Raw genomic sequence first — 23,422 nt, 5'->3', positions numbered from 1 at the left:
CATATCCTCTGCACTGACGGAATCACCAAGTAATTTCACTTTACTGTTTAAATGTCTTTATGAACAGCTTGTTTTTATCTGATTTGAAAGGTTTTCTGCAAGTTAGTTGTACTACAAATGATCAAAAAACTGACCAACACTTAACAGTTATTAGGGGAAAAAAGACAGTAGCACAGTGATTATAATGTCGGACCAAGTTAAGTTTATTGGTCTCATCTGGTTGTTTAACCTTACTAGTCGCACCATAACACTGTCAGAAAGCGACTGCTCTGGGCAAATGTTAGTGTGTGATGACAATGACATACGGACTAAGTCGTACCATTGTAATCCGACTACACACATAATTATGCCTCAACATCTGCCAACTGACATTTTCACAGGAGGTAGTACGGTGCATTGCTCCACCTAGTGGTCTGAGAGGGTAACAACTAACCAGTCAAACACCTCTGTGGCTTCTCAACAGTGCTTTTGTGATTTGCACATTTTGAATTTAATTTACAGATTAAGTTGGTCAGAACATTTGACTTGACTTAGTTTGGCAACTTGAAGGTTAAGATACAAACAAGGCAATATGTGTTCGTCACTCAGGTTTTCACTTGGTAAGAACAATGACAAGATAACAATCCATGGAAAGAGTTTCAACATAAAAAACTGTACATGTTTTGCTTGATCAACTGGAGGTGCTTCAGTTAATATAAAAGCATCTTTAGCACATTTAGTTACGATTACACAATTAAATCTTCTAAAGACCCAACCAGTGGTGTGTTTTTCTTATTATTTATGGCAGCCATGACATTTTCATCATCCTTTCAGTAAAAAAAACTACTTTAGAAATAACTTGTTAGTCCACACAAGATCTTATGGCATTCCCAGGCAAAATGGCATCACTATTAATCATAATATATCAAATACAGATACAAAACAATGTCTGCCAGTTACAGTGTTTAGTACATATGTATTGGCTACTTCAAGGGGAACGCAATGCAAAAATAGCACCTTTAAATCCTAGTTTTTAACAAATTGGTTTATAGACTAAACAAACCTGCTGTCAGTCACAGGCCGAATCCATTGGCTGATATCTGGTGTTATTTACCCACGTCCAAATTCTTTGAAGTGAAATAGTTTGACCAGGTTTGCCAGTGGCACAAGAAAGCATTGAAAATGCCAGAGGAATAGCCTTTGACTCAGTCTTCATATTCAATGACCAGTGCTTCATTGAGAAGCGCCCTCTTGTGTGCTTCACAAGAATGCCAAGACTCCACAAAGACAATGTCAACTAGTTTTGTGTGTCCTCTGGATCCCCTCAGCACAGAGACACTGCTGGTGAATGCGACTTAATGGAAAGTGCATGAGTAGCTAATAAATGGACAAAGGACGGCAGCTCACATGATCTACAGCATCAGCACAATTGAGCAAGCTTCTCTGGTAAAACAAGTGTCTGACTATTTAGTTTAAATGCCTCTACACAGACCTCAACTGTATGCTCAAGGGAATCTACCACATAACATACGTTACAGTTCAAACCCTCACCTTAGTTAAAGAAGGTCTCTGAGCGCATTAGGACATAAGTGACACAGCACAGTCATGGCTTCAAGTGTAAAACGCAACAAAAGAAGACTGGAAATTGATAGACTTGGAGACATCGCGCTCTGAGCCCAGGTCAGTTCTTCAGGCTAGTTATGACCAACCAATTACTTGTAAAATAATGAAATAAATGAAATGTCTGTTGAGGTATGTCTAGAAGAAGGACAACGGATAATCCAAGTCTGTACACAGGAGGATGAGTTAAAACATGACCTCTCTCAGTGCCTCATTCTCTTGTCCATGTGTTTCACTGTCTGACAGCAGAGGGGCATGAGTTGGTACTGCAATCCTATAAGGCAAGGTGTCTTTAGTCAACATCCTCCTGGTTGCAGAGACCAAACGGGAATAGTTATCAGGGTTGTACTCTGATAAAGGTGGCTGTGCACAGAGTAACGGCAAATTGTCCCTGTCGGGCCGGGACAGGAAGAGAGCAGGCCGGCGTTGGTTCTCTCCCTCCTTCAGGGAGTCCGGGAGCGGCTTGCGTTTGCTTTCAGGCAGGAGCATGATGCAGAGAACAGAGAGGACCGCGAAGGAGGCGAAGACAACATGGTGGAGAAAGTAGCCACCGTTGTTCTGGAGCTCCATTAAGGAAGAGGCAGCCATGCCAATACAGCCAGATGCCAGCACCAGGCCAAGGCTACCACCGCTGGCAGAGAGATGAAAGAGAGGGAAGAGGAACAGGAAAAGGAGGATGAAAATCAACAAGGGAGGCCCCTAGGTGGAATAATCAGACAATACTTTGTATATTGTGTTGACATTATCTGTCTCTATACTTGCCAACTTTCCTACCCTGCAGGACTCCAGCCCACACATGTGTGTTCCTACAACAGTTCCTGAAACATTTGGGCACTGTAGTTTTTAGCAAAAGATCCTCAGGAGTAATTGTGCATTTGACAGGGACTATTTTAGAAGTGGACTAATACATATTACAAATAAGCTCCATCAGGCTTCAGCAGCACAGGCAATACTTCTTAGTAGGATTAATGGGTTGTTTAGTTTGGTCATTTCATGGGGATTTGTTGACTATCAGATAACATCAACAGCCTCATCACTTTTGTCAGACAGACACTTACCGAACCACGGTCGGCATCACCTCACTGGCAAAGAACGCACTGAGCATGGCAAGAGCTTGAGAGAACAGCAGACCCACGATAGAGAGCACCAACACCAGGCCTCCATGCAGATCTGACACATAGAAAGGACAATAGACTGATTAAATTATAACTGCCCAATTCAGAGCTGAGATAATCTGACATCACCCAAACCTTGACATTTTTTCATGTGAATAGCATGGCTTCAAGTTTTTTTGAAAAGCATGGGGAAGTCAAGAAATGTGTGACAAGTTAAATCCATCTTTTTATCAAAATAGAAATGCTATTTAAAGTAAAACAAAGTTAACGTAAACAAGAGGTGAGGCTGGTATTTACACTGAGTGAGGGCCAGCAGCAGCAGCGATGACAGTCCAGTGACGATGGCGGAGAGCAGAAGCATACCACGGCGACCAAAGTGGTTGACAGACAAGCAGATGAAGATGCAGGCCAGAGCTCCGGTTATCACTCGGAGGAAGTAGCTAAAGTAGAAGTTGGAAGAGTAACTGTGCAGGTTTCTGGTGAAACAGTACTGGATCCCTGTTCCAATGAATCTGAAAGGGAGTTAAGAGACATGTAACGTTCACTGTGAAGCCAACATGTCACTTGTATCATGAAATGGAAGTCCTGCATCTCATGGACAAGTCATGGGGAGTTTACGCTTTCAGACTAAGCATAAGAACTCACAGCGTGAAGCTCAGGATGAGGCAGTTTTTCCAGATGACACGAGTCCGACGCAGTTCCAGAACTGAAAGATACGCCGGCTGACAGTCTTCTCCGTATGCAGAATCTATCTCTATGAGCCGGAAAAAAGTGGGGAAAATGCAAAATTTAACACATCCACATAGTGGAATTCAGGAGGAGAAATACATCTAACTAGTGACTGCAATAGTTATATGCTAAATGACATTGAGTCAACATACGGATTGAACTTGAACTCCCACCTTGCAGTTCATGTAGGCCTCTGCCAACCAATCAAGTTGCAGTTTCAATTGTTGTCAGTCCAACCAGTCACCACTTATCATCTTTTATCGCTACAATCTAAATCAGTCCATCCTTGAATACAAGTGAATGTTTATGCTTGTTCAGGGCAGATCCCCTTCATTGGATTTGTCCCTGTGGCTTGCTGGCCTTGGCCCTTTTCATGCACATTTAAAGGGGCTCACTGGTTGGCTGAAAGCATGTTCATTCAGGAGAAAGCAGTCTCACAGCTGTATGAACATGATCAAGGTTTGTAGGGCTACTTTGGTTAAACCAGGGAAAACAGTCTCAGACAGTTAGAAAGTAGAAGGGTCCCTTGATCTCCATGCTGTAATTCATCTCACTCTTGTGCAAATTCATAGAATAGTATGCCATAACGTGTCATGAAACATTACGCCATAAAATCGGCACAGTAAAGTATATGTTAACATTTAGAGTATGTCATAATTTAAGGTAAAAAAATACCCCAACATTTAAGTAAAATATATCTTAAAAAGTTGTTAAATAGTTACATAAAAACATATGTTTAGATATACTACAATATTTGTAGGACATATGTATACTGTGTCATAAAGTCATTCAAAATGTAAAAAACATCATAGCTAAGTATGCCATGAAAAAAAGTTGTAATATAGTATGTCCAATTCTTCGCTCTTAAAATTGAGACATGCAATCAGCAGAAGGTTTATGCAATAATGTAATTTGAACGGGGTTATATTACTACTGCATCAAAGTCAATCAGACACATCATCTCCATAACAGATGGATTTGATGAAGTACTAAGATGACGTGTGGTGAATCATGATCAGTCAAATTTAGGGGTTATATCACGTACAGCCTAGAGCAGTAAGGGCAAAACATCAACTTAAAACAACTTAAAGTTGAAGATTGATTCATCGTTTGTCATTTTTCTAGCACAAATGCCTTAAAAAGCTTTTACATTATGAGGATTCTCTGCTTTGGATTTTATGATATTGATAACTGGGTGACTTTGGGGTTTGGACTGTTGGTTGGATAAAACATAACAGCTAAAGACATACCTAAATATAAAATATTTGGTATTTTAAGCCAATTTGGAATCATGTGGGAATACTTACTACAAGGAACTCAAGGAAATCAAGGATATTAACAATAGTTTTTGCCTGCGCTCATTCACAGGTATGTGTGTGTTTGTGTGTACCTGACAGCAGGGTTTCACCAGGGTAGATTTCATTGTGCAGACAAACACCGTTCCTGGTGGAGAATTCCTGGAGGCTCCTCTTGGCCTGGAGGATCTGAGCTGTGGCCAGCAGCCAGCGAGGAGACTCGGGAAACACGGACGCACAGCTGAGGAAAACCAGTCTGTAATCATACAAAGCTCAGACACTCTCTGTGACATTGACACAAAACAGGTGATATATTTGTTTTGGCAACAAAGAAAAAATGTTGTCCTTGTAACATTACTTGTATCACTGGTAGCTAGAAGGCATCAGCATACTATACTATCCAATATGCTGAGATATTTAACATCCTTGGTGGAGGTCAGACACCAGACACTGCTTTGTGTAACTCAACTGTCTTGTTAGGATGTTTGTTCTCAGGTCTCTTCTGGAAAATAAATATTGGTCTCAATGTGACTTCCTTAATAACTTAAATAAACTAACTGAGTGGTGGTCAAAAGAATTTCCCAAGTAGAGTTGTATGTATTTAAACTGATGTAGTCCAATTGTGAATTCAGGAATGTTTTCTGAAAGTTGAGGGCTTGGCACAAGAGCAACTCCAAACGCAGACTAGTACACTGAGCACCACCGTACAACAATGATCTTCCCTTAATACTTAACCGAAAGAAAACACATGGTATGCCCACCTACGCATCCCAAATAGTACAAACCGACCTACCACCAATAGGAAAGCAGCAGGAGCAGAGGCAAAGTGGCCACAGCCTGGAGAACGGGCCAATCGCGGCACAGAACAGCGAAGCCCGGCAACAGCAGCTCCGCGAAAATGGCAAAGAAGCCGCTGATCATGGCAACCACGAGACGATGGGGAGGATCACACAGCTCTAGCCCTAAGTGAGCGATGGGAACAGAGAGAGAGGAAAGACGGATAACGTCAAAACACAGCTGAAGCAAAACAAATACATCGGACCTAAAGCCCATTATTTATTTTGTCAGGACACAAACCTTTTGCCACGCAATGCTACCTTATTGCCCCCATTGTAAAACTAGTCCAACACAGAGAACAGTACATTATTGTGGCATGGAATTCCTTACCAGGATTTTTGACCCCATAAAGTATTAAAACATGTTAAAATAAAAACGTTTAATTGTATTTGTTGAGTCGCTAAACAAGTTACTTTTTTTTCTCCCCTGAAGAGCCTAAAGAGCTATTCAAATTGATTTATATGTAATTAGGTGTGTTTCTTATTGCTTTCTTTCACTATAACAGTTGATAAACAAATCTGAAATTATGTAGAGCTATCTGTTGTACTAGATACTACAATATGTTTATTGAAGTATTGTAGAATATGGACCCAAGGACGTGCAGCGAATTGGATCTTAATGTTAATAAATTAAAATAAACATGGAATCCACGCTTCTGTTTGCTAGTTCATCGCAGATAAAGCTACTCAGAGATAAAGTAGTCTTTAACCTTGAGTAATGATTTAAACGTGTTTGGAAAGATGTCAAGCTGTGTGAGTCTTTGTTGAACTTTAACCTCATTTCCCCTCATCCCCCCCGTGATTGTCTTTCCACATTTCCTCCATGTGAAAGGGGAGAGAGAAGGAAAATTAGCAGTTCACTTCCTGCTCTCCTGCTCACTTCCTTGCCTTTGGTTCTGCTCTTCCATTGTTTTCTCCTCTCTGAGGAGAAGCAGCAATGGCAGGACATCGCTAAGAAACAGTCTCAGGCCCTCATCTCGCCCATCCCAAAATCAAAATAACTTATAAAACCAAAATCTGGACTCAATCTAGCTCTGACCTCGCAGGAATTCACAGAAGAATGTGCGTATGTGTGTTTCAGATGAGCCCACTACCTAGTATGATCAGCTCCCACGCAGGAATGTGCACTTTCTACAAATGCTAATGTTATTACGTGTACGTGCCGCTTCACTCTTGTTTTGGACAGTTCCAGAAAGGAAACACGCTGTATTTGAAACGCTATGTATCCCTACCAGACAGAGATATCTCATTATCAAAAACTTCCTGCAGAAGTGGCGTCGCCACTGTGAAGAGAAATATAAGATGAAGCAGAAGTAGCAATGAAATTGATTACATTGGGTTGGGATTCCCAATATCAAATGCCTTCCAAAGGTGAATCTCAAAAGTAGGAAATCTCTACTTTTCAGTTCCCATGAATAGGCCTCGTTTTTACCTTGAAGTTTTCACACAATAACAAAAGTACTTAACATAATAAACTACCATTTGTCTTGACTAATGGATGTGATCTGATGCTCTGTCTTACTTACAAGGTCATAAAGATATTGGAGATTATGCTTTTACATTTATCTGCTGCCTCTTTTTAAATAATATACTGTTTAAATAAGATCACATTTGGTTTTGCTCGTGACGCTGAGGTAAAGTCATGAAATTTCATAGTATGACAAAAGGTAAAAAGTAAATATTAGTCTCTCTGGTAATATAACAGTGAGATACAATCTTCCATTTCCCATTGCCTGTAAACCATAGAAAGTAAAACTATTTATTACCCGTCTGGCAAATAATTGTATCATATACATTACATTTACATTAATTGTCATATTGTCTTTCAGCGCTTGTTCGTAACGTCGGCAATAAAAGTGTTATCTCAGTCATTTATGTTTCTTGAAATAAAGATAAGATAGGAATACAAAGATAGAAGGTTTTTTAATTCACCTGTCACAACATCTTATAGTTTTCTGCAGTTTTCCTTCTTGTTTTTGACAAATATGATAGTTCACCAGTTGGCATTGGGCATTTTCCTTCAGTCTAATCTCAATGTTTTTAAGATATTTTCATTGAGTAAAGCAAAATGTAACAATAACAAATACTAGTGAAATGTGACTGAGCAAAAACATGATATTTGGATAAACTCAGTTCCAGCGAATGACTCAGAACAACGGCCAAGAATCCAAAAGTGCTCGCTAAACAAAAGTTTATTTTCCTCCATCCTCTGGATAAGTCAATAACCAAGTAAGGTGAAAGGAACTTAACTGCAGGATGAGTTGGAGGACATTTAAATGCACATGCAGGATACTCACTGGCAATATACGAGGATATGAACACCCCGGCGAGCATGGCGCCCTGAGAGAGACGCAGCAGCAGAAACACCACCATACTGTTGGATAAACATACGGCCACCCCTATCAGACTCGACAGACTGATGGAGAAGAGGAAACATCTCCGACGACCCAGCCTGAAAACACACATTATTGTCACATTACTCTTATTTATTATGCAGAAAAACACACACAAGTGAAATTAAGGAGCTACAAAGTGTTCATTCCAAATAAATTAATATGTAATTAGTGATTTGTTAATACATTATTTTAAAATACAAGTTGTAAGCATAATCGAGAACATACATTTTATTTCAACATGACATAGAAATGTCCTTTTCATTCTACTTTGTATTTCTTAATGGTAACTAATCAGCTGGTGAGCTACTGTAAGCCAGAGCACAGACATCCTAACATAATCTAACATATTCTTTTATTTATGTATCTTAACAAGACTGCACAAATAGCTACCAAGCTCGGTAACTATGTACGGTAGGCGGAGTTGTGTGTTTGGGTTGTTTTTCTAAGCATTTTCTTAGTCTTAAAAGTCAAAGTAATGCATTACATTTAAAGTTATAGTACAGGAAGTCATACTTTATAATATAGCAGTATACCAAAAAAGTTATTAAATTATTATAGTATACTAATATTTTTTAAAGAATCTATGGTGTGTAAGAAGAGACATAGCAAGTCATAGTATAGTAAATTAAAATACTAAGAAAAATTATCAAAATTATAGTATAGTTAGTATCTTGAACAAAGGTCCTAGTAAAGTCATAGACTAGTATGTCAAACATTTAATAGAACATTTATAGTACAGTATGTCAGAAAGTCATATTATGTCAAAAGAATACTTAATAGTCATACATAGTCTGACAACTTCTCTTTGTCGTTGCGTCTCCCGTTTGGACATCTGCTTGTCCTCGTTCTCTGCTTGTCATCCCTCTCCTCATGCAATCAATTACCGCTCTCTATTAGATGGTCAGTTATCTTTCTGAGAGATCGCAAAGAGTCTTTTATAAAAGGTAGTTTATCAGACTCTAGATATGTTAGCTGTGGAGTTCCACAAGGAAGTTGCTTAGGCCCTTTACCCTTTTCCATTTTCACAAATGATCTCCCTTTGTCAAATAAGAATTCCAACATGGTGATGTATGCTGATGACACAACACTGTATAGCGTCGCTTCAAACAAACTGGAACTTGCAACCGTTCTGAATCAGGATCTGGAGAAAGTGTCTGATTGGGTGATAATGAACAAACTCGACCTGAACAACACACAGGTAATATCTGTCATTTAAAAAACAATTAAAAGGCGCAGCTCAGGCCATTAACCACTTGACGTTTTCCGATGCTTTTGTAGAGATCTGCTCCTTTTTTGTAGAAATTACGGATGCACAGCATGACACACGTCCTAGTTCTCGACTGCACTAGGTATCTGACTGTACTATTTTGTTAGTATTTTTATTCTGTTTGTACAAATTTTTGTTTCTTTCACGTTATGTTTTGCACGTTTTTGTATGCATTATATTTTGTCCTTTCTGTGGAGCCCAGCAAGATTAGCGGCCGCTAAGGCATCAGCTAATGGAGATCCAGTAAATGAACCTTACTAAAAAAAAATGATTAAAAAATCTGCACACCTGAGACCAATTCTCTAATCAAGTTCCACACCACGCCAGCTCCAGTCGACTCAGATCGTTCACTTCTTCAATGTGGAGACTTTATTTTCTACCTGTGCCTCTGCCTGCCTGCCTGCCCTGCCCACTTCCTATCAGACTGCCTTCCAGCCCGAGGCACAGCTCGCCCTGCCTGCTCAACCTTACTGTGAGGCTTTAGACTAGTCAAAAAAGTCATTAAAAAATGATAGTATATTCAATTTTTCAAAAGTTGCATAAAATGAATAACAATAGCTTAGTATTTTTCACAAGCCAAAAGTAAATATAACATAGTATGTCTAAAAAACTTGTAAGACGTCAAATTATGGTATGTAGTATACTGCGTCAAGTCAAAGTAGAGTATGTCACACAATTTTTAGGAGTGTATGTCAAACAACTATTCAGTGAAAAAGCCATGGTAAAACTATGAGTATAGTATGTGGCATAAAAGTAGTTGAACACGCTTAAGTTCCATATAAAATGTGATTATTACTCACCAGTCGCACAATGTACCAAGAAGGATGTATCCCAAAACCCATCCAGTCATGATGCAGACATGCTGCAAAGGGATTTTCCAGTAGTCACTGCAAACCAGGTTCCACTGCAAAGAAAGACACAGAAGTACATTGACACGTTCTCGGACAAAAACACAGCGAAAACAGTAATGTTGACCAAAAAAGACAAAAAAGAAACGTCCTGAACTTTGGGTAAAAACGCTGCATGCAGTTAGCAGGCATCAGAAATTAACTTTTGCATATTGTACCAACTGGTGAAAAGGTGTGTGCTTCCCCCCCCCCCCTCCCCTTATTAAAAGGGTAAAGGATTATACTGTTATTTACTTTTACATTTCATTAGTTGATAGAGCTTACTTTACGACCCCGTCTATGGCAGGCCCATTGGTTCCCACTGATGACTCTAAAAACAGATCACAATATTTAAAGCAAACCACAGTGCTCGGGTGCATTGCAGTTAAGGAAAATGCCACTTTGTGTAACTCAATCAGATGTTTAAAATAGATTTTTGCAACTACAATGGCGGCCTGTTGCATTTAGAAATAATGGATATCAAGGCAAAAGTTGTTAGAACGATGAATTTATTGTTGTTTTTAGTAATTTCTTAAAAAGAAAAATATGGGATATAGTCATTCTTTAACTTTTATTACACACACACACACACACACACACACACACACACACACACACACACACACACACACACACACACACACACACACACACACACACACACACACACACTTTTATAAAGCACAGAGTATCATTGTAGTCTAGACTCCAAACAGTGCCTTCCTGGAATCAAGGGAAACTTGTAGCACGCTTAAAAAAATTACAGTAGGGTACATGTGATTACCAGTATATATATAAAGCACTTCCCAAATACATGTTTAGTGAATGATATGTATCAATGATTAAGATGTGGTTAACTGAATTAATCTCCAAAATATGATGATTAGTATAATCAAAGACTTGAAAAGGCACATGAAAAAAAAGTCCAATATGCTGCATGTAACCCAAACAGAGATTTCTGTGAGGAAGCAGGAATGTAGATCACGGCGTCCCCAATTGAGTTAAGATGTCTGCTGACAGTTATTACATTAGAAGAAAGTATTGCTCAAAGTAGAGCTGGAGAGCAGCTCTGCGCCCGCTTAGTACCAGTCGCTGCCTTTCAGCGAACTATACCCCACCATGTGTCTCTTATACTGCACTCTTTATGACCGTAGTACACACACAGAGGATACAAAGTTTGTAATCAACAAAAATTAATAAAAACAAAACAAATAATGTGTAATGCTTATTCCTCTTTGGACCGTCCTTTAAACTGCAAGGCTCTAGCGTGTACTTGCTATGGGATCAATATTCACAGGAATAGTGCACATCCACAACACTCATGCGTTTCTAGGTCAGAGTACCAAGCCTCAAGTTACAAAACACTTTGAAGGTATTAAATGCTTAAATGGTTTCTAAGACCATACTTTTATTGTTTTACATATTCTATGGACTGATGGTTTGTGAATTTCCGATTTCAGAGGCATACTTGTAAAATGTTACAGAAGACAGATTTATCATAAGACGTTTAACTTAAAATGGTTTCATATTTTTTTAAAGTACTGAAACTCAGGTATGATTGGCACTGTGGTAGCCTATTAATAATTTGAAACAATACCTCTAAGTAGGATATGTGCTCGAAGAATAATATAATAGAAAGGTACGCTCACATCAGAATGAGATCTAATTCCATCACAGACGGAGTTTTAGGCTCATTCAGTTAATATAATAAGTATTCTTTCCAGATGGTGAGGGTTCACTTGTGAGCACTGCTTAACTTTGCTAGCGCCATTTTCCCATATCAGGAATGTCATTATGATTTCTCCTGGTCATGTAAGAGTTATTTTACAGCATGTGCAACACCAACCAGATCACTGTCTACTGTCAGAGACAAAAAAATTAAAACTCTATGACCACCGGCCTGCTGGAGTGGATCCGCGGTACGTTAGTCTTCCCCAACTTTCCACTGGCCAGAAGTTCAAGCAGTGACCTCTGTGCACTAAATTATAAATATATTTAAAAAAAGAAAGAAGTGTTAATCTACACATCATGTGGGACAGTCAGCTGGTTTCCCCATTATGTACCCAAGTGCTCAGGGTAATTAAGGAGTGGTTGGATCAGCTCCTGTCAAACATCCCATGAGTTTGCCTTCTTGGGAGAAACAACTCTGTTGGACTCAAATAGGCACAGTTTGCTTCTGAAGGTTTCCTTAATGCAGCCAGGAATAAGGAATTGGAAAACAAGCCAATCCAATGAAAAAGGCTCGAGCAAAGAGGAAGAGCGGCCATGAGCAGACAATATCACCTCAGATCTGGGTCATAAAGCCCTCATTTTCACCTTCAGTGGATCGTGTCAGATTGTTGTACTTTAAGATGCTTTTGTTGTTTCCTCCAGTCCCTGCATTGGAAGTTGAGGAGCACTATTGTACTGATGTTTTTTCCTTTAATAAAGTTTTCCTTTGTCACAGCGAATGACGTCGCGTACAGAGGAAGCTGCTGTTGGTGGAGGAGGCATTCAGGGTCTCAGGAAGGAACATGCAGGCCTCAGACTTCCCAGCGCCAGAGTATGTCACCAGGGAAAGAGAGGAAGAAAAAGTCTCCTCACTGCCTGGATCTATTTCCTTGAGACCATGACACTACTCTGGAGAGAAAAAAAAAGGCCATGACGACTCTGCTGTGCTTGTCAGACCCAACTCTAACTACTACAGTTAAGAAATTCTGCCAAATACTCTGATATTGTCTTAATGAGTTACAAAATACTGTAGCGAGACAGAGGGGAGGCGCGTGTACAAGGTCACATTGACAAATATTTTTGTAAGAACTTGTTATCAATATTTGCAGACCGGGATGGATCCTTAAATAGCTGAAGTTCAGGAGAACAGAGTGAGAAGGAGATAAACATGTTTCTGCTGCTTCTTTACACATGTAGTTACTCGTCAGGACACACTCACATTGAAACTCAATATCTGTGTTCAGTCTTATCTGAAGTATGGATGCAACGTTTAAAGAGGATCAATATTCAGCTTCTGAATCTCTCAAATTGAAAGTCAAAAGAGAAGTTAAAAGCAAACTCCAATACAATTTTCCTATTTGTAACACTACAGTTTATAATGACACATTCGAAACGTGTATTTATATGGTCTAAGAAATAGTCACATGTCCATTGCCTGGTGGATCACTCATAGTATGACCCTGGGAAACGGAGTGCCAGACAGCAGATACATGAGTGAAAACGACTCTGGGCAACAACTGTTCAGCAGGAGCAAATATTGACTCAACATCCGTCTTCAAGACCACACATGTTTCCTGCGGCAATAAAGCTGCTTTTACGGAGCGGAAACTGAAAGAAATCCCGTTCAGCAGCATCATCTGCAACGCCATGTACGAGTTGTGAAAGTGACACAACCAATAACATTGTTGTTCTATATAGAAATAGCGTGACACGTAAGTAGTAAACTACAACCTCCAGTGGTGGTGTGGATACAAATAAGTGTTTTTTTAATACAACTCTGTGGTGCAGCAGCATCACTTCAGTCTAACAATGTGGATAAATACACTTAAATTGACTTCGGCCTCGCCTTCACCCCGGCCACCTGCCGGCTGGACAGTCTCTTACCTCGGTGACAAAGTTGCTCTGGAGCCCCGCTGCATTGGCGTACTCCCACCCCAGGGTGCAGGACACCCTCTCCCTCGAGACCTTTTCGGAAAAGTCAGAGACATTTGGTGGGTACTTGAATAATTCACAGTGGCTGAGGCCGGAGCCCTTCACCCAGGGGATGGTGAGGTTGAGGTATCCCTGCCTGGAGAAGTTGCTGGGGAGGAAAGCGGAGGGCAGAAGCTGCGGGTCGGGTTTGCAGTGGTAGGAGTCCGGGAGGACGGTGTAAAACACGTCGCTGAATAGATTCAGCATGACCGCGAAGTTGGGGAACCAGCTGAAAACGACCACGACTCGGTTGTAGCGTCCAAAGCCGCCGGCGCGAGGGGCAATCTTCGTCTCATAATCCATTTGGAGGGGAGTGTTCGCGGTAACAGGCGGTTCTGTGGCTGAGGCGCAGAGAGCGCGCACACTGGAAAGCCACGCGACGCAGCAGCAGGTGCGCGCGGGTGAGCAGGGGGCGTGGTCTCACGGGATCGACCGTTGAGATACCTGCTCTGCCGCCTCAGTGGCAAACTTCTGGATAGTCAGCACGTATGACGCAACTAAAGTGACCGGACATCTGTTGCTAATCAACATATTTTTGGGGATTTATGTGAGCCAGCAGAGCATTTATAGACATGGTTGATATTGTGACCAATAAAACAAGTGAAAAGTGAAATCTTAAGTAAAGAGGTAAAACATTAAACACCATTTCGTTCCGTCATTTGTTCAAAAATAAAAGCAGCAGAGGCTGAGGTCTCCTTACATTTGGGATGTGTGGGTCGAGCCCCAAAAAGACGGATCCTCCATTTCCATAGTGCAATGCTATGTGGCTACTAGTTTCAAACACAGTACCTCCCTCCACTTTCAGAATCAATCATTGGAAATATCATAAAACTGTTTTTACAGTTTGGCTCCTTAAACTGAGCTTCATGTGTAAAATCTGTGGCGTGCACCTTTATATATTTTTTACTGAAAATCGAGGATTTGATATAGTTGTACTTGTTGGCCTCTGGACATAGAATACTTGCAGTAAAGGGTTTGCTTTATAGTACAGCAGGTGACTTGTTTAGTCTCCTCTGGCTTTGACAGGAAACACTAAAGCACCGCTTTTACATCATGACATACAACGTCAACACACAATCAATGACCAAAGGACAGCTGGTAATATTTCAAAGTTTTATTAACGAACATAATCTCTGAGGAACAACAGCAGTTCTCGCGCTCTCTGTACATGCAACTGTAGAAAATAACAATTTAGAATTTTTACTTTTCAGTTTTAGTCTTTTTTTTCCCAACCAATCCTCATTTTCAGTTTCTCACGTTTTTTAATTTTTTTTTATGTCTTTTTTTATTTTATTCTTTTGCAGGAAATCAACAACAGCTAGAGGTGAAAGTACTGGATTTCGGTTACAGCACTGACAATAGCATCAACAACCCCCCTCCCTCCACTTCACCCTCTTAGCTGCTCCAACAATATGTACACAAATAAACTACATTGTACAAATAAAAAAAATGTTACATTGTTACATCATAATCACCTGCAGCAAGCAGCTCGTTGCTGTTAGAACCCCACATTCTACGCAATTTTTCAGACTAGTACAAAGAGGAGGGTGCAAAACGTCCTGGGAGGTTTTATTTACAGAGCTATGTACAGTATGTCTCTTTCACGCATTACAAGGAGGAAAATTTACACAGCGGAGACCAACTTCAACTCAAAACATACCACATGGTGTCAGAAAAAAAGAAAACAAAAAAATAATAATAAATAGGTTGTTTCTCACCATTTAAAGAGTAGTTCTCCATGCTTTGTATTAGTCATTTTCCACTCTAAAAAAGGAACAAAGAAATAGCTACAGTCTGGGTTTGAATTAAAAAATAAAACTGACAAAAACTAGAAAAAAAAGGCTTGAAATTGTGATTCTATAGAATTAAAAAATAGCAATTATGTATATTCATGTCCAGTAAGAAAAAACAACAACTAACAAATCGAAAATAAACACTGAGTGAATGTGAGGAGAGTAGAGGTAATCTGTTGCTGACGGAGGTGGTGTCAGATCTCTATCACCACGGCCAAGTGCTCTACATGCGTCTGAGGACTGATGCTCGTTTGTGTCTGTATCCAATTTAGCCAGAAATCACTCTTTGTTAGTCGAATATTCACACTGGAGAATCAAAGTGAGTGGATGTGTTAAGTCTATTTCTCTGTGTACCCATACTGAGGGAGAAATTGGCTGTCAGTTGTGTCAACCATCACCATTTCAAGCCTTTGTGGTTCAAATAAATGACTGATTACAGAATTAAAATCAAAGGCAGGGCTTAAACCGTTAAAAAATGGTGACACATGAAACAGAAAACACTTGATGTCTTGTAAACAATAGTGAGAGGGCGTGGTCGGTCAGGGCATAGTAACGGTATACATTCTGCTCAATAAGCAACGTGATTGACATGCCACTGGTGTTTATGCTTCATACAGGAACAAAAACCCCTAAGATTAACACAACAACATTCAAAACTACATACACTGAGATAAAAAACACACAAGGATTCTGTGAACAAAAGACACCCTCAAACCTCCTCCCCCCCAAACTGTGTAGGAATCCCAACAACAAATTAAAAACAAAGAAACATGACAAACAGGGGTTTAAAAACCAAATTTCTGGCTATTTGTATCCAAATATGTAAGTCTATACCAACCAGGATGTGTGTGTATCTCTCAGAAATATCCAGGACTATACATCTAGCCACCTTGTCTGCACAGCCTCCACAACCATTGCACTGGACTAGACATACCATACACAGCTATGCTGACTGACAGTGTGTAAATAACTTAAACCTTTCAGATAATATTGCCATCAGGATACAGGAGCAGCTCTCACACAGACGGGAAAGCCAGTGTGTTGGGTTGGGAAAGCCTTTCAAAGCCATGACCCACTAAAAAATAGAGAATCAATAGAAGTCATCACAAATCAACATTTCAGATGGGATTTAAAAACAATAAAAAAAAAATCTATTCAGCAGTATTTCTTTCCCCTCCACTGTTCTGATTCAAAGAAGATTTAAGTATTCTAACGGTCTTCTTGGGAACGAAACAAGAACGTGCGTATGGCAAATGCCACCACCCAACAGAGTGAAATGATGCAGCAACTTAACAATTACTCCCTGACCGTAACCAAACCCCTTGTGGAATTAAACATTTATAAAAAATTAGAAGTCCAACATGACTGGCGCTAAAAGCTTGAGCCTATTATGAACAAATTGAGCACCAAACTGATGCAACTGTTGTATAAGAATCATATAATGTGATATTAAAAACCGCAGGTGAAAGGCCACAAGTCTAATGCAAAGCCAATTTGGTTCTTGTGTTTTCTGACAATGTCCGTCTGGGCCTGGCCCCAAACTTACTTCATCCTAGTGCCATCCACTGGGTGAAGTGGGAATCGCAATTACAAAATAATTAAGCTGCTCATCAATTTGGACGACGGGGCAGACAGACTGGCAAACTAATGTTAAAAGTCAGGAAAGAATGAAAGTCCTCAGTGGCTTTAACAATTCTTCAGACAAGCTGGGAGAACAGAACACACAATAACTGTGCTGAAAGACCTGCTGTTAAGAGACAATGATGTTTTGTGATGATTAGAAATGATTTCAGCCCAACTGTTGAAAATTATAAAAATGGAAAATAAATTTGAAACCATTCTACATTAACATGATGGCTTTGCTCGTGAATGACATCTCTCTCACGTTCATCCCCACCCATATATATCTATGTGACTTTGCCCAACAATGAGTACATTTTTTTTTCACTGAACAAGGCATTTTCTTGGTTCGAATTTATTCAGATATAATTGTGTAGTAAAGCAATTAATAATAATCCTCTCTCTATTCTTTAAATAAATCCTCAACTACTATTCTGCTACATCTGAGGGACTATGTGGTGGTTGGCCAGTGGGAGGCCGGTTAAAATCCAGAGGTGTTCTCTGTCAGCTATTGTTGAGTATTGTGGTGATCCACGTCCAGGTGAGTTACCAAAGCCTGGACTGAATCTGGAGATGGGATCATACAACTGTGCACTGGAGTCTTTCAAATACTGACAGAATCGTGTACACATTTTGGCCCATGGATATGAGGGGGGGGAAAGTGCTGCCCAAAAGTGAACTGTACATAAAGAGATCATTTTTATTTCTTTTATGTTTTTTCTTTACACTTAACTGAGTGATATTACAGTACATAGGTTATTTACAACTGTGCAGTAATGTGTGGCAAAATAAATTATCTAGAAGGCAGCAAGAATACATCGGTTAACGAATATAAAAACTGTACATAATTTACGGAATACAATTTTTTTTCATTTTTCTTTTGTTTTTTTTTTCCATTAAACTAATATTGGCTCTGTAGTGTTTCAAGACACTTCCTCAGAAACAATGAAATGCCCAAGTAAAGAAATAGACAAAAACAATATCTCTCTCCTGCCAAAAACAATTTATCAATAGTCTCTTTGAATCTCAACATTCGTTATGTTTGTTTCTTCAGGTTGTCCTGTGGTGTTTTTGCAGTCCTTGGCGGTCTGATGTGTTTGTGTTTGGAGCAAGCAGGGTGGCTGAGGAACACTCCGGTCTGTCCTCAGAGAGCCATGCCTGTCCTCTTCTGTTTAGCCAGGCCGAGAGGCTGCAGCGCCAGTCTCTTTCTATCAGGCACTGACCCTTGACATGTGCGCGCACACACACACGCACACGCACACACACACACACACACACACACACACACACACACACACACACACACCCCGCTAGCCCTCTGCTGTATTGCAGCCTTCTGCAGGCTCTGTTGCACGACTGTTAAGATAGGCCTGCCTGGTGCAGTGTGAACAGAGAGGGTGTCCTCTGGGTATATGGTCTTATAGCCCCAAAACCCTCAGCGACTGGTTCTAGCTTCCTGGTCTGTCCATCACAGCTGTTCAACGGTGAAGATCCACATGATGCACCACTGCTCCGTTAACCTCCTCCGGGTCGGCGCTGGACTCCGTCTAGTTCTCTTGGCCCACCAGGAGCCCTGGGTCAACAGGGCTCCTCAGTCCTGGCTCAGGACAGGCACCACGCTGTTGGGAGAGCTCCTCTCTGATACCTCCTCCAAGTGGTGGTGGTGGGTCTATTGAAGCAGAGACCAAAAACGAATGCAGAAAATATATCTCTGTCCCCTGTCTCACCAAAACTGAGCACTGAGGAGTTGTGTCCCGATGACAGAGCCCCGAAGCAAAAACGGTTTCGGCTTCTCACACTCTGATCAAACATAAGCATAAAAACGGAGGATGAAAGTGCAAGTTGTGTGTTTTCTTTTTCCCCAGTAAAAACAGGTTTCCTTCTTCACAGAAGGGAATCCAGAGCAAGTTTTTCATCTTTACTGTTTTTCTATAGAATATAATTTTTTCCTGTGTAAAGTCCTCTTTCAAACTTGCTAGCCCTTTCCATTCGTTCAGTTCAACGAAGTCTCTTTGAGAAGTAGTGATTCAGACAAAGTTTGCTCTTAATTTGTGAGCACAAAAGTGTCATGCAGGCAGCAGGACAAAGTCGTCGTTGACATCGACCATTGGCACGTAGAAGGACGGCACTTCGTTGACACCGAGGGACTTGTGCCCTGCTGGGTCCAGCTCCTGGACCTTCAACTGCCACTCCATCCTTTGCACTGCGTTGAGGGCTGCTGCCTCGTGCTGCTGCCGCATCAACAAACATGTCTGAGAGAGGAAAATTAAAGCATAAATCCACTGGGTGTATACACAAGATCTCAATATTGACGGCTTTAATTGAAGACATCTTAAATCCCTGCAAAGTGCCGGTACTTACCTTCATACGGTCATATTTATCATCCACGTCCTGGATCCAGGATATGAACTGACGAGCGTTGAAGCGATCTCTCACAGATTTGTTTTCGTCTCCCTGAGAACATACATCAAGTTACAATGTAGATGAAGGAGTGGATTGGGAAATAATTATGAATATTATAATTGACCAGATACTTAAATGTGTATCCCGACATAATTCCTACCTGGGTCTCTGATGGCATATTGTATACTTCAGAGTCCAACAGCATGGTACAGGCACTGAATGGCACAGCCTGATTGGCTATTGTTCTGGCTGCTCTGCAGTGGACCCTTAAAACTTCCTGCTCACATGACACAATCAGCTTCTCCTGTGCACATAAGCAAAGGAGAAAATTAGCATTCTATTTAAATTTGGCATTCGGCTAACCAATGGGCTGTTTAAGGGATAATAGAAACGTTTCTTGGACCAACAAGATTGCACAGAAATTGTCATCACCTAACTAGCGAGAGATTTAATTGATTTCTGTCTGCAACTCACTGTAGTAAGAGGATTGCAGATTTCACTCGCATTTAAAACAGGCTTTGATCTTTCATTCGAAAAAAAGTTCATAGTGTACAGTATGTCGCTGTGACAGGATAGAGAATGTATAGATGCATGCCTTACCCGTTCTATGCTGTGCTGCAACCTGAGCTTCCCTCTTACTGCCTCCTGTTGTCTGAAAAGCTCTTTCAGAGGTTCTGACAGCGATGGAGGTGGGGCAATCTGATGAGCCAACACAACATTGAGCATTATATACTGTGTTCATATTACATTTTCCTGCAATCTCGCCGCCGTGGGACTAATAAAGATAGACTATCTAATCTTATCTTATTTGACAGTATCAATACAAGTTTTGTTAACATTAGGAAGGATTACTTTTTCTAGACATAAATACTATATATCTCTGGAATGAAAGTCAGATTCTGAAATTACAAACTGTTATAAACCTACTCACGCTTTGGCGATATAACGTGAGAAGGAAAAGGGATAAAGACACCATAACCTACCACAGGAATGTGAAGCTTGCTGAGGGGCTTGCCGTCCAGCAGGTAAGAGCCGGTGTAAGTCACATATTCAGCGTAACACTGTGGGGCCTGTGGGGTGATGAAGCACAGAATCTTCCTCTTTTCCTCAATCTTCTTCCTGATCTGCAGGTACTCAAAGTATGGATTGGATCGGTCACTGTGGTAGGGCTCAATATCGTCCAGCTTGATGGCATTGACTACTACAGCCAAAGTCTGTTGGATCATTTCCCTCGTCTGCTGCATGGCTGTATTTACCAGCTGGACTTGAACCTGCTGCCCACCAGAACGTGGGAATTTCCTCTTCCGTGGGTGCTGGGTCTGAGAATCCTCTTCGTCCAAGGGAATAGGGCGGCCTTTTGTCGTCTTACCGATAACCAGTGGGGCAGAGGTCGTCACAGAAGTAGGTACAGACACTGTTGGGGTTGTATTAGATGCAGTCGAGGACACAGTAATCACAGATTCGTTCTTAAGAGCTGGGAAGGAAGCTGTTGAGGTGGGTGTCGGTGCACTAATAGGAATTTGGTTAAGGGTCACTGTCGGACTTGTTGTTACAGAGGCAGTGGCAGTCAAGGTTATTATGCTGGAGGTAGGAGGGACAGCAGCAACAGAGGGATTGTTCTTGGCGCGATTGCGAGTAATCCTTTGAGGGATTTCATCCACCTTCTTGGGGATATCTATGGTGGTGGATACAGAGGTCAGGGTTACCGGCGTTAGCTTGGATGTGGTCTCCTGAATGTCTGGTAGTTCCACTGTGCTGGAAAGGGTGACCGCCACTGGGAGCTGAGGAAGAGGACTGCATGTAACAGATTCAACTATGGGCTCAGGCATCTCCTTCAGTCTCAGCTCTGATTTGATAGCGGACACTGAATCCATTGGTAACTGCAAAGACTCAGTAAGGGAGTGGATCTGAGAGTGATGTTGCTTTCCGGGATCCGGTTTCACAGATGAAAACAACATGCTGGCATCCGACTCGTCAGGTTCTCCATAAGGTCCTTTTCTTTCCAAAATGCCGCCCTGTTGTATTAGAGAGCGAGAAACGCTAATTGGCTCGGAGTCCATCTCTTGCTGGAAGTTGGCATGTGGTGACGGTACAACCAAGTCTTGTCCAGTAGGTTCTCCTAAACCTTGCTCATTAGCAGGGCATAAAGTCTTATCCAGGCTTGGTAAATCCGTCTCCATTATGTCAGGGTCATCTCTCTCTATAACGGTAGGTCTAATGTGGATTGGCACAATCTTGTTGTGATCAACTAGTTCTGGGTCTTGAGACTCAGCTTCTTCTGACTTGTCTGGCAGTGGTAGGTCAGGCAACGAGAACGATCCCAGGTCATCCAGTTCATCCGCATCAGCTGAGAATGGGTCTGCCCAGGGCACCACAGGCTCAGGGGCCACAGCTTGAGCCATGTGGCTTTCAGTGGTAGCACCGAAGCTGTGCGTGGTCTGCCTGCTGTCTGGTTCTTCACATGTTGACTCGGTGTTTATATGATGACTTTCGTCTATGCAAGGCTTGTTGCAGTCCTGGAAAAATGACTCCAGTCTATTGGAGGATGATGAGGTGTTTAAATAGTTTGGTTCCTCATCAGTAGCTGTGTCAGGCCTCTCTGGAGAGGGGATGTCAGCCACAGCCTCCTTCTGTTCGTCAAAGTCCTCTGGGCCCTCTTTATGCCACCTATTCCAGGTAGCATATGGGGGTGTCACAGAGGGGGGACCAGACAAGTGCTGCATCTCACCATCTGAATGGTATGGACTAGTTATTTTAGAGACAGCAGCCTCTAATTCTCCATACGTCCGATGGGGAGACTTGAGATCCATATCAGGGTCCCAACCCATGCTGTGATCAAAACAGTTCTCTCCATGGTTGGGTGGAGAGTGTGCTGGGGAGATCTCTTGGACCTCTGGTTCCTGTCGGTCGGGAGACTCTACACGCCAGCTCTTCCTAAGAGGGTCATCAACTGGAGGAGAGATGGAACATAGTTCCCTTGTTTGCTCCAGCTCCTCTCCTGCACAGTGATCTCCATCAGCTCTCTCATCCATATCACCTTCTTCCTCAAAGTCCTCCAATTCTTCTTCTTCCTCGTCCTCTTGCTCGTCCTCCTCCTCTTCTTCCTCCTCTTCCTCATCCTCCTCCTCTTCTTCTTCTTCCTCCTCCTCCTCCTCCTGCTGCTCTTCAGTGACAGAAGGAAGATCGGACAGGACAAGGTTAGGTTCACTGTGGTGAGGCTCAGAGATGTCATCGATGTCCAGAGGTGGCAAAGCAGCAGGAGCTGGGGTTGGTGGTGCTGCGATGTCAAAGCAGGGCTCCTGGGGGTCTGGCCTGTGAACTGGAGTAGAGGGTTTGGGCAAGAAATTGTTGTACACATTGTCAGGAAAATGTTCATTTCCCTCAACGACAGCCAGGATTGGTGCTGCCACATCTGGAGTTGGGAGGGCTGGTTCCTGACGAGGAGACAACAATCTGAGCGGCGAGAAATAAGGAGATGGCAGACTCTCCAGTCTATCCACAGTTGTCGATTTGTCCTCTAGAGTTTGGGAATGTGATGATTGATCAAATTCAGCTGCTGAATCACTCTGCTGCCGAAGGAACTTGTCAGCCTCAGCCTTAAACTCATCCTCCAGGGGCCTGCGGACATCAGAAGATGCAGAGCGGCTGACAAGTGGTAGCTGGAGATTCTTTGCAGGAGTGGGACATGTGCCCTCCTGGAAACTCTGGGAGTTAGAGTACCTGCTGGGTGGACAGCAGAACGGAAAAACATTAGATAATATGTCACAGAGTACAAAAGTTAAATTTATCAAAATACGAACC

At 41.6% G+C, this 23,422-nt stretch overlaps 2 protein-coding genes across 4 annotated transcripts in view; both read right to left on the bottom strand.

The window, feature by feature from the left end:
• Positions 1-161: 161 nt before the first annotated feature.
• On the bottom strand, positions 162-14,141 carry slc22a31 (solute carrier family 22 member 31). The gene is made up of 9 exons (XM_068574284.1): positions 13,719-14,141; positions 10,038-10,141; positions 7,872-8,026; positions 5,532-5,700; positions 4,834-4,979; positions 3,360-3,468; positions 3,012-3,226; positions 2,658-2,769; positions 162-2,230 (listed from the first exon to the last, which is right to left on the bottom strand). Exons 1-9 carry the CDS (start codon positions 14,106-14,108, stop codon positions 1,786-1,788), a joined length of 1,845 nt encoding a protein of 614 aa, XP_068430385.1. The 5' UTR covers positions 14,109-14,141; the 3' UTR covers positions 162-1,785.
• Positions 14,142-14,937: 796 nt separating this feature from the next.
• The window catches only part of ankrd11 (ankyrin repeat domain 11), a 103,906-nt gene continuing 95,421 nt past the window's right edge, over positions 14,938-23,422 (bottom strand). For 2 of the 3 annotated variants that reach the window (XM_068580344.1, XM_068580352.1), the window contains 5 exons: positions 20,605-23,344; positions 20,222-20,320; positions 19,782-19,925; positions 19,580-19,672; positions 14,938-19,470 (listed from right to left, as the gene is read on the bottom strand). In XM_068580344.1, the coding sequence (XP_068436445.1) occupies positions 19,285-19,470; positions 19,580-19,672; positions 19,782-19,925; positions 20,222-20,320; positions 20,605-23,344 (3,262 nt within the window). In that variant the 3' untranslated portion in view covers positions 14,938-19,284. The remainder of the gene's footprint in view (positions 19,471-19,579; positions 19,673-19,781; positions 19,926-20,221; positions 20,321-20,604; positions 23,345-23,422) is intronic. The other variant, XM_068580360.1, reaches the window with a different exon arrangement.

This window comes from Clinocottus analis, unplaced genomic scaffold (genome assembly GCF_023055335.1).
Source record: "Clinocottus analis isolate CAN_PGR_092001 unplaced genomic scaffold, fCliAna1.0.p SCAF_1, whole genome shotgun sequence".
Classification (NCBI taxonomy): Eukaryota; Metazoa; Chordata; class Actinopteri; order Perciformes; family Cottidae; genus Clinocottus; species Clinocottus analis.
This window is presented reverse-complemented; position numbering and strand designations above follow the sequence as displayed.

Coding starts and splice junctions, on each gene's coding strand:
- slc22a31 (XM_068574284.1), bottom strand. CDS start 14,108: ATGGATTATGAGACGAAGATTGCCCCTCGCGCCGGCGGCTTTGGACGC. Junction 5,701..7,871: donor CATATCCTCGTATATTGCCA/GTGAGTATCCTG, acceptor TCGCTCACTTAG/GGCTAGAGCTGTGTGATCCT. Junction 2,770..3,011: donor GCTGCTGGCCCTCACTCAGT/GTAAATACCAGC, acceptor TCTATGTGTCAG/ATCTGCATGGAGGCCTGGTG.